This window comes from Megachile rotundata, chromosome 7 (assembly GCF_050947335.1).
Source record: "Megachile rotundata isolate GNS110a chromosome 7, iyMegRotu1, whole genome shotgun sequence".
Lineage (NCBI taxonomy): Eukaryota > Metazoa > Arthropoda > Insecta > Hymenoptera > Megachilidae > Megachile > Megachile rotundata.
Genome location: NC_134989.1, coordinates 7,348,610 through 7,360,815, shown reverse-complemented (window position 1 = coordinate 7,360,815; position 12,206 = coordinate 7,348,610). Strand labels below are relative to the sequence as shown.

At 36.8% G+C, this 12,206-nt stretch overlaps 1 protein-coding gene across 1 annotated transcript in view; it reads left to right on the top strand.

The window, feature by feature from the left end:
- Positions 1-10,968, top strand: part of LOC105663916 (uncharacterized) — a 29,188-nt gene extending 18,220 nt beyond the window's left edge. The window contains exons 14-17 of the mRNA XM_076533481.1: positions 104-350; positions 805-1,030; positions 2,356-2,692; positions 3,293-10,968. Coding sequence (XP_076389596.1) covers positions 104-350; positions 805-1,030; positions 2,356-2,692; positions 3,293-10,601 — 8,119 coding nt within the window. The 3' untranslated portion in view covers positions 10,602-10,968. The remainder of the gene's footprint in view (positions 1-103; positions 351-804; positions 1,031-2,355; positions 2,693-3,292) is intronic.
- Positions 10,969-12,206: the final 1,238 nt, after the last annotated feature.

Here is a 12,206-nt window from a genome sequence, read left to right as displayed (position 1 = left end):
TGTACTAAAGCAGTTAGTTAATAGTAATTTACGACCTTCATTTATTTCGATTTTAGTTTGTAACCGTGCTCAATGAACATAAAATTGACTAAATTACTTTTAGGAGCATTGTCGTGGCGCGCGTGGAACAAACAGAACCCGGTACACCCTTAGTGGATGTAGAAAAGATTCGAGAAGCTTTGGCTGCTAATGGTGTGGGGATAATTAATGGCACGGATACGTTGACAAATACAACAATGGTCATTGATAATACGAGACCTCCTGTTGATGGAACACCACGAAATAATAATAATATGCAGACATCTGTCATTAACAACACCAGTATTACCAGCATTCAAAATGAAGAAGTGGTATGTATATATACATGTATGTACAAATGAGAATAAAAGTTTGTTTTATTTTATTTTTTGTTTAGTAAAAAACTTGCACGATAATATGATGTTATACATTATGTTATAATACTATGTTATAATAAAACATAGGTATATGTAGCAAAATATTCATTACACGTATCATCACACATATACGTCTTTATTATATCGTATATTTTTTCTGAATTACAATTAACTCAAACTTAAACTGCAAATATGACTAAAATACAAAAGAGCTGAAATTAAATATGAAGATATTATCAAATGTAGAATAAAGAGTATGAAACATAGAATTTAAGTTAACTTGACATTTAAGTTATATGCAACGTGACTGAATGTAGATCTCATTGTAAAAAATATTTGTACAAAACAAATAAATATGGTGCATCAGTCTAACATCTGCACAAGTTAAAAACTTCTGTGTTTGTTTTAGACTGTGTACAAAGCAGAAAACAAGCTACTACTCTGGCTTCTGATTATACTGGGACTATTGATGCTCTTGGCCATCGCCATTTTGATTATCTGTTGCATCCATCCTGGATGTCCATTTTACATGGCACCTAGAAAAAGAAGAGTACATTCTTCAGAAACGTTGGTTGTGAGGTCAGATGGAAGACCAAAGAGACATCTTCATCGACAACCAGCTGTTCCTGCAGAAGGTAATTATTTTCACAAACTTTTTTCATTCGAGTCGCCAAAAATCGGTCTCACATATGATTCCTATTGAAAAAGGAGCTTGCATTTGACCAAAATCAGAACATGACGGTATACTGAAGTTTTTCCAAAAATTGATAATAGTTTGGTAACGTCAATACAGTTCAAAATTAATTAGTTTTGCAATCTAATTATGTTCATATTATAGCCAATTAAGCTAATAAAATCATCTTAGCTTCACAAATATAACTAATTTTATTCAAATATTTCTGAATTTAATTTAAATAAATGTTCTTGATTGAAAATTTAATTACAGAATGAATAGAAAACTATCTTTTTTCAAAAGTAAAATTGAATACGATAAAACAACGATTGCTTTAAACATTGACTTGTTCAGAATTGCAAATAGAAATTTTCTTGACCGACGGCTGTGATCACAAAATTCTTCTTAACCGACGGCTCTGATGATCACCACAAGAACTATACATGTTTCACTATCTAGCGATAGAATGTGAGAACTAATGAAACTACAGTTTTAAAAGTGTGCAGTTCACCTTGTTTGCGGAAGAGTTGGTTCCATTTGTTCCGTTTTCGTAAAAATTCAATTAATATTGATTTTATTAATAGATATGCTGTATACTCATTCTACATTTATTAATATTGATTTCATGCATTTTGCAATATATTTAGTGGGTCTGAAGAAGTGTTTAGAATAATTCGCACACTGTAGTATATCTCGTCGATGATATAGGAAATGATTTCCTGAGAATATAATAGTTTTGTTTCGCTAGTTTTCATATTCACAACTAGAGGGTACCTGCAGTACTGTTTTCAACACAAAAATATAGATTTTCAAATTTAAGTAAGATTTAAGTTTAAACATTGACCAACCTAGAAAAAAATAACGCCAAATATCAACTACCTGCCATTACAATTACCTTGTCCATCAAGTTGTTGCTAATAAGATTAACGACTTCTGAACCTACTTAACTCCTGACTCGCGAAATGAAAGATGGACGTACGATCGTGAATCCCCAACATCAATCTTAACGTCAATCACTTAAAATCTTCGTTGCTTTTTAAATTGACAGCTTAATGTAGTGGTCTGACAATTTTGTGTCTCATTAACTTGTTGAGATGTGTAATTCTTTATCCAAATAGACAGCCCTGCACAATTTTAGTATCGAATTCTCGATTACAGTTCAGTAAAAAATAGTAGATGAATGAAAAAATAGCAGATGAATATTATTATGACGTTATTACATGGTTGCTACATTATCATTATTATTGAACGTTACATTATTACTGAATATCCCTCATCTAATTCCAGTATCCTGGAACGGAAGAAAACAAGCATGGAGTGCCGATCCCACTAGAAGAAACTGGCAATTCAATAAAAGAAACGTGAAAAATTGTTCGCTACCCGGTGACGTTGCCTACGTTTCCGGTCAACCGAACGACATCCAGATGAATGCCGAAGCTAAACGATTAACAGAACGTCCCTACGATCACTCAAGAAGAAGCAGAATGGAAGAACAAGACAGACTATACATGGAAGACATGGAAGGCCAAAAAGCTAGAGCCTATGGTACAGCAGAATTGGATTCCTTGCAGAGACACGAAATGGATAGAGGTTCTGATGTTCAACGACATCCTTTTAGGCAAAGGTAGGTAAGCTATCGACTCAAATACCATTAACATCACTTGTACTTCTCAATTTATTAACTCAAATACCATTAACGTCACTTGTACTTCTCAATTTATTAACTCAAATACCATTAACATCACTTGTACTTCTCAATTTATTAACTCAAATACCATTGATTTGTACTTCTTAATTACACTGAAATTTATATTCTGAAACACGACCTTTAACAGGTTCAGAAATTTTTAAATTAAAAGAAACACACGATGTATTTTATGCTATGTTTAGTATGCAAGTAGGGTCGTATTCACATTGTAATTTTTACACATTTGTTGAAATGGTTTCGCTTGTTCAGAATTACAAAATGTAACAGGAAAGAATGAACAATTTTTGCTGAGACTTCCTGACTAATTTTGAGATTTATTCAAGAATTCTCTGATTTATAATTTATAATTCTCTGTGTAATGGTAATGAAACGATGGTCTCAAGTAGAAAAATGTAAATTTACTTTGATCAAGTCAGTAATAAAATCAGAATTTTATCATGCCACTGAAAGATCAAAAAAGGAGACATGTCTCAATTTTCCACATACATTTAAAAAATTCCATTTATACCTGACTAGATACATGGATCCCGCCATGAACGAAGAAACATCCGTAAGAGAGCAGCACTTCTACCGCGAAGGAAACGCCGAGGTGTTGCGCCTGGTGACGAGAGGTCAAGTAGAAGACACTTCGAGTCACCTGCACCATCCTCCGCACCACCATCGCTCGACCACCCTAATCGTGGACGGTAAAGACATTATTTTGCAAAGGTTCATAGAGGACCAGAAGTCAAGACACGAGTTGTCGGTGCAGGACATCGAAGCGGCTCGTAGCATGGAGTCTCATCAGCGATCCAAAGAAATGTTCCAGCAACAGCAACCAGAAATAATCCTGATCCCGGAGAAACTGGATCTTGGACACAGACAGCACGTCGAAGAGATAGGACCGAACGTGCAACGATTGGTAATCGATCACGGTGATTACGACTTGCAAATGGAGAAGGAGCAAATGAGGGACAAAGATGGCGCAGCTGGGACTTCGATGCCGGAGAGACCCGCAGCCAACAAAGACGTTCAGCCAAATAAGAGTCAGTATTCTTTCCACGACCTAGAATTAGCTAGACAAAACGCGTTGCTGACGCGATTGCTGTTGGAGAGGGAGAGTAAACGACCGGGAGGCGGAGGAGTAGACTCCACGAGTTATTTGGAGACACAGAGTCTTCCCGGACAGGTGGCGATCGCTACCCAAACCGATAGAACAACGGCTACTCAGACGGAACGTCACGTGAGGAGCAGAAGCGACAACGACGAGTCCGACGAGGAGTCGAAACACAGACGGAAATTGAAATCCAGGAAGAAATACAGCGATGGAGAGTGGAGGAGGACCCGGACTTTGTGGATGAAGTCGCCGATCGAGGAGGAAGGCGGCCCCTGCTTCGACAAGCGGCTGAGCATCTTAAGAAAAAAGGTGAAGGAGGTGAAAGAAGGCAAGAAGATTTCACTGGAGCCTGAAATTCTTCGGGAGATTTCGGATTCCCTGGATGGGAACGGGAGTTCGTATAAAGCGGAGGAGGACGAATCGAGGACTTACAGAAAGTCCACGGAACAGACGAGTATCAGTTACAAAATACTGAACGAGAAGAAGGAGGACTCGCAGTCGTCGGAAGAGGCGCGTAAACGGCAGAAAAGCTGCGAGGACGTGACCGACGATCAGAAGAAAACCGTGACGGAGTCCACTTCCTCGACGGAGATGAAGATTCCACGGACGGACGATAAAAGTCCGAAGAAAGAGGGGAAAGCGAAGACGCAGAAGAAATCGGATAACATAATAAAGCCGAGCTTCAAGATTCTCGAAAAGGAGTTCACAATGTTGACGAAGAAACTCAGTAAACTCGGCGACAAAAGGTTCCAGGAAAGCACCGGCAGCGACAGCACGAGCCAGGAAAAGTTGGAACCGCTTTCAAAGGATTCGAAGAAGAACCAGGACAGAGGTTCGAGGAAAATCGATTCCCAGAAACAGACGATCGACGTACCGAAAACCGAGCAGAAGGCGAAACAGAAGAAGGAGGCCATAGCGAAGACGAAACAGAAGCTGAAGTATCAGCAGACGCACGTGATGAGTACCGGAAGTTCGGAGTACGACGACGCTCTCGAGAAGCCGAAGAAAGTGAGCGGAATTCAGGATAAACAGAAGCATCCGCAGGTTCACCCGAAATTGAAACGCCAGGCGCCAGTCGACCGTCGAGAACTGAAAACGCAAATGGCGGAGTTGCGGGAAGAAGAGACGAAAAGAAGACACAGTCCTTCGAAAGGGACCCCAAAGATTGAAGACAAAGGCGAAAGAAGAACGCGTTCGAAATTGGCTTTGTCGCACAGAGGAAACGTAAGTGAAGAAACAAGCACCAGTACAGAGGACAAGAAAGATCCGTTTAATTTTTCAGATTTTAAGAAGAAAAGCGGTAGCGTTTCGTCGGATAAAGATTCCAGCAGGGCTAAGGATGATCAGAGAAAGCTTGCAAAGAAAGGGAGCCAGAGGTTTAGTGATGATTTTATAGAAGAATTTGAAGCGACGACCAAAGTGGATGCGAGAAAAGATGCGAAAAGTGTGAGGAAGGAAATGGCTCTTAAAAAGGAAGAGTTTAGTGGTGATAAAATGAGAGTGATAAAAAATGGAGTACGAGGTGACAAGGTTTTGGATGAAAAGTTGAAGAGAACTGAAGAATCGACTGTTAAAAGAGTGGATGATAGTCAAATTACTGTTGTGGATGATAAACGGGAATTAGTTAAAGATGCGAACGATATAAAAATGGAGAATGGAAAAATTGAAACTAAGGACATTGAGCATCGGGAGATTGAAAAATTTCCATCATCTCAAATTGAGTCAGTAACGCAAGAATCAGAGAAACACAAGGATGAAGGATTAATGGAGAAAGGCGTTGTAAAATTGATTGAAAGCGTTGGTGTGTTTGAAGAAAGTATGAAAATAGCAAAAGAGGATGAAGGTAAAATAAGCAAATCAGCGAAGGACACAGAAGAGGTACAGGATAAAGTGGAACGATTTAGAGATGAACAGAAAATGTTAGATGATAGTAAACGTAAAATTGAAGTGGAAATGTCAGAAAAAGAAGAAACTATGAAACCGCATGATGAGCATGAAAGCTTGAGGGAAAGTGTGGAGAAGTTGTTTGAAGATCGTGAAAAGCAGAATGTTTCTCTGGAAAAAGTTGAAGAAGTAGATGATAAGCATAAAATATCTGTAGAAAAAAGTGAGAAGGATGTAACAAGGGGTGTTAGTATAGGTACAGAATCCAAATGTGATACTGAAGAAAAAGCTGATGTGGAAAAGAAAGAATTAGGAGGAATTAAAATAGAAAGTATTGGTAAAACTGATTTAGAAAAGAAAGAATTAAGTGCAATTAAAGTAAAAAGTATTGATAAAACTGATATGGAAAAGAAAGAAGAATTAGGAATAATTAAAGTAGAAGATATTGGTAAAACGGATATGGAAAAGAAAGAATTAGGAACAGTTAAAGTAGAAAGTATTGGTAAAACCGATATGGGAAAGAAAGAATTAAGAACAGTTGAAGTACAAAGTATTGGTAAAACAGATTTAGTACAAAAAATTGAACCAATTGAACACACTACAACAATTGAAACACCAAAAAGTGAGAGAGATAGTATGCAAGCTACTATAATTGACAACACGAAAGAGCATAAAAAAGAAGATATATTACCTGAGAGTGATAAACAAAAAGAACACATAGAACATAAAGATGTAACTGTGAGTCCAGTAACTGAAACAGAAGAAACAAAAATGAAGACCCAGGAAGATAAGAAAGAAGAGATTCATTTTGGTACAGTTAGCGACAAAGATATTGGTATTCCAACCAAAATTGATGATTCAAGTGAAAAGAATATTTTTTTAGATAAAAACGAAACGGAAGATGTGGCTGAAATTACGAAGGATAGCAATATAACTACTAACGTGTCTATGGACAAAAGTGTTGATAAAGAGAAAGAAGAAATCGCAAAATCTGAAGCAATAGATCGTGAAATTTCTAAAGGGGATATTTCTTTTGACAAAGAAAAAACTTTTGAAGAGAAAGAGAAAATTTCTACAGAAATTGTAACTAGTGCCATGGATAAAAACGAAATAACTAGTTCAGAAAAAGAAGATATCAGTAGTCCACAAAAAGAAGAATTCCCTAGTCCACAAAAAGAAGAAGTCCCTAGTCCTCAGAAGGAAGAAATCACTGGTCTACAAAAAGAAGAATTCCCTATTCTGCAGAAAGAAGAAGTCACTAGTCCTCCGAAGGAAAAAATCACTAGTCCACAAAAAGAAGAAGTCACTCGTCCACAGGAAAAAAAAATTCCTAGTCCACAAAAAGAAGAAATCCTCAGTCCACAAAAAGAAGAAATCACTAGTTCACAGAAAGAAGAAGTACCTAGTCCACAAATAGAAGAAATCACTAGTCCACGAAAAGAGGAAATCACTCATCCACAAATAGAAGAAATAACTAGTCCACCAAAAGAAGAAATCTCTCATCTACAAATAGAAGAAATCACCAGTCCACAAAAGGAAGAAATTTCTCATCTACAAATAGAAGAGATCACCAGTCCACAAAAGGAAGAAATCTCTCACCTACAAATAGAAGAAATCACTAGCCCACAAATAGAGGAAATTACTAGTCCACAAGAAGAAGAAATCACTCATTCACAAAGAGAAGACATTCTTTACGAAGAACCACAAATAGTTACAATAACTGAAATTATAGATGATCAAATGGACGAGAAAAAAAGCGTTTTTCCGACCGAAGAGAAAATTGTCGATATTATAACCGATAAGCAGAGTAGCGAGAGGGAAGGTACTTTTTTTGACAAAGAAACAACTTCTGATGAAAAGGAAGCACTTATAGAAGCGGCAACAACTGGTGATCAGGAAATGAAGGGAATAGAAAGTATTTCCTCTGACAAAGGAGAAGAAAAGCAGTCCAAAGAAGGAGAGATTGTGAAGGATACAATGAAAGATAATCAAATCACAAAAGATGACAAAGTAAAAGAGTATCAAGAGCAAGAAGAAGCTATTATGAGTAAGGATACAAAAGAAGATTCTGAAAGCACAAAAAAAGATGTGCCTGTCGAAGCAAAAGAAGACCATGATCAACAGAAACAAGTTATTACAGAAACAAAAATAGTGAATGGTAGTCAAATCAGCAAAAGAGAATATATTCCAGAAGATATAAAAGTTGAACAATTCGAATCCGAAGTTGAAAAGTCCGAATCCAAAGTTGTAAAGGATATTTTAGAGACGAAAGATGAGAAAACAGATGATGAAAATATTCTCGGTGAAGAAAGTGGTGTTTTGAAAATGCCTGTTGTTGAAAAACAAGAATCTGAGACATCAAAAGAAGAACATGAGGCTATTTCAAGTAACATTCCTGTTTCTGATGTTCATGACGTCAAAGAAAAAATAGTGACAGAACCATTAAAGATGGTCGCACTACTGTCAAAAGATGATCAAACTACTGAAAAGACAGGTGTTTTTGCAGAAATGTTCGGAGGTATTCGTTCAATAGTTGACACGTTGGTAGGAAAAGAAGAATCGGTGGCTACAGGTACAGAAACAGAAACTGCGTCTATGGAGGCTTTACCTCACGAAGATGAAGTTATGAAGGAAGAAATATCGACACCGTCTTTTGGTAGTAAAGATAAGGATAATGCAGAAGGTATAAAATCAGATGAAGTTCCAGACACAAAAATGGATAGTGAATCTCTAAGTACAGAACGTGACACAAACATTGAAAAAATAAAGGATAAATTCCCCGCACTAGACAAAAAAGAAGTTAAATCGAACACTACCAAAGAACAACCAATAGTTGAAGAAATCAGAAAATCGGAAATAGAAATTAGCGATAGTAAACAAGTCGAGTCACCAGACGAAGAAACGTCAAAAATGTTTAAGGAAGAAAAAGAATCTATCCAATCTACCGACGACAAACTACAATCTCCGACAAAAACAGCGCACGAAGAAGAGGATCTGCCAGATATCGCAGAAGAATCGGTTCGAAAGAGCTCCGAAGTCAAGGAACCTGAGATAGTTCCAGAAAATGGAACGACGGATGAGCTACTGGTACAAAATAGTGAGAAGAAAGGGGAACCGTCCAAACATCCGACAAGTTTGCCGGAAATTTCTGCGCTGGCTTCTTCGGAAGCGTCAAAAGAAAAGTTTGCGTTAGATTCCATTACAGCAGAAGTTCCAGCAGATTCCGAAAAAGCCGAACCTGGCGAACAGTCGAAATTAGACAGCGAGCGTGCTGAGCTGCAAGAAGTGCAACCTGTTGTGGAACAAATTTCCACTGCAAATGAAGACGAAACTCGGTCATTTCCGGGGCAACCGGCGCACACGGAACAAGATACGAACATAATTTCTGAAGAAGAAGCGAACAAACAGGCAGCTGATGTGAGCAGTATGTTGCCCTCAACAGAGAATGTCATGACGGATTTAGGGCAGAGGGAAGAGCCTGGGAAACAATACGCAGACGTAAGCCTTCCACTTTTTACGAGTATAATAGATACGATGGACGATTCAGATGATAGTGATTCATCGAGTGATATTTCCAGGAAAACTACGCTGACTACCAGACCGTATCAGACACCGCGACACCGCGTTCGACAGTCCCCCGAGAGAGAACAAACGGAAAAAACTGAAGTACACGACGTCGATGACGAAGAGAAAGTACTAATAATGGAGTTAGATAAAGAACTTTCCGACGAGATGCATGAGAAAGACTCTTCGAAAGAGATCCCGCTGAGAGAAACACATTTGAGTTTAGAACCTTGCAGTTATGGAAAAGTGACAAGTATCACAGAAGAAAATTTGCAAAAGAAGCAACCAGATTCACAATTTGATCAAGAAAGTTCTACCATGTCAAAACTTGCGAAAGATACGAAGACAAAGTGTCATGCACCGAGCAAATCGAAACCTGAACACAAAGATGATAAAAAGGCAAGAAATGTGGAAAGAAAAAGAGTGCCTTTGCGAGGGAAGAAGAGTTCCTCTGAGGAATCTTCTGAAGAGAGAGCAATGTATTTCCAGGAACGTCAAGGATTTCATAAGAAGCCTGACAAGCAACCGATACAGAAAGACGGTCAGGTGAAATTAAAGAAGGACGAAGAGCAACGGAGAAGGCAATCGAAGTCGAAAGAGAAGAGAGGCAGTGAGAAACAGACGCCTCCGAGAACGGGTGAAATTGACACGAGCAAGGCGCAGCCGAAATACATGGCGTGGTACAAGAAGAACCGAGAGGAGATGGAGAAAAAAAGAGCGGAGTTAATGGCGACGGACGAAGAAGACCAGCTCCCTCGATGGTTAAGAAGAAGTATGAAGAGTCAAAAATCGGACAAGGAGAAAAAGAGTCACAAAGAAACAACGCCGCGGATGAAGCGAAAGGTCAAACCGTTGGTGAACGTCGAATCCGAGCAGCTGAAGGCCATAGTTCGTCAAGGAAGAAAATTGAGACGCGCCGAAGGTGGGAAAAACGAAGATCCACCTGTTCAGATATTCGCGACGACACCACCGGCAGGTAGCAAACATCATCTGGTGCAGCATTCTGAATACAAATACGAGAAGATTCCGGCGCCATTTTATCTTCATCCCCCACCGGTTCCTCATCCATCGCCGCAGTTGTCTCCGCAACATTTTGAGATTCCGACGATGGAACCTGAGCATGTGGAGACGGATTTTGAGTCGGGGATAGCGATATCCCTGCAGGGCGGTAACAGGTTACGGCATCAGCAACTTTTGGAAAAGAAAAGCGTGTTCGACATCGCGTATAGTGAAGCTGCACCGTCGCAGCTTCGATCTGACAGTACCACTCCGCCATCTTAAAGTGGTACTTGGATATTTATGCAAACAACCGGAATCGGAGATATGGCTTCTTCAATGTAAAGTGCTCTTCATCTGACTTCGGGTCAAGGGTTACAAACAAGGGAAAGAGCAAAGAAAAATAAACATTTGAGGAAATTTTTAGAAATATGAAGTTGACTGTAAACTTAACCCAACAGACATTGAATTCTTGGTTTTTTAATTCTATTTTGTATATTTGAATGTAGGGTACATGAAAATTATTTGTTTCAATATGTTAATGTTTATATATTCAAATACTGTTTAATCTGGTTTAAATTATTTTTATTATTTTTGTCAAAAGATGTTATGAGGAATGAAGTTAAAATTTAGGTGTTAAGAGAAAACAAAACTATTGTAGTATATGACAAAGTAATTTATTTTATTTAAATATAATTAATAATTAACGAAAATTTTATTTGATAATATATATTAATTTTATTATAAGTTTTTATACTTCTTTAAATTAACAGTAACTAAACGTTTTGAGAAATACTTTAAACTTGAAAAATTAGTGTCATCGTAACGAAGTTTAAAAATTAATATAGACTTCGAAATTAATTTGAAGTGAAAAGAATATTGATAAAGATTGTTAAACATTCATTATATACGCAAAGAACTTGAGTTACCCTCGGCAGAAAATAAAGGAATATGAATTATGGTAAGGATTTACAGTACGCACAAAATGCAGGGTTAATTATACCTTAATGGTAGAAACTGTTAAGAGAACGTAGATGTCACATGATAGAATTGTGGTAGGAAATAAAATGAAGTGGATGTAAGTGATAAAATTGAAAGAACGTATAAATTGGAAACAATAGCAACATTGACAGGAAACAAAGAAACTCAATATTACCAACAAACATTATGTTGTTATTTACAATTACAACAGTATTTTTAAAAATTATGTAAGTAGATTTATTGTAGATAGAATTGTATTATGTCCAATATAAATTTAAGTGTACTTAAAATTATTTTATTTTATTTTTTGATGATCAAATTTACAAAACTTTCTTCAGAACTAATTTTTGATCATTTACTTTTAATAATTAATTTTTAGAAACAATTTTCATTGAATTCAATTTTGATTTATTAAATTAATATTTATGTTATTTGGTAAAAGGATCCCACTTTTTTATAATGAAATTTTAAACAGTAATATTTGTACAATAGACTTCATACTACTTTTAATTAATTTTTAAATATACTTTTTAAATGTACATATTCCTTTTTAAAACTTGAAACCTACAGTATTTTATTTAAAATTTTCTCATGTATTTTCCAACTGTTAATTGTATATTAAATATACTGTTAATTTTATTTAAAATCTGTCATAAAAATATGTTAACTTTTAAATTAGTAAACTTCCTTGACTACAGGAAGCATTTTGTTATCACTGTTATTAATATGTTATCAATAGGTGAACCATTTTACTTCCTCTTTATACGCCAGCAATAAACACGAAACCTCTTCTACATGAACAAATACTATTACACAATTTATAACAATGAACGATGTAGTTTTGTTATAACTGTCTCCGTCCAAACGAAAGTAGACATCAACATGATGACCAATTTTATATTATGATTG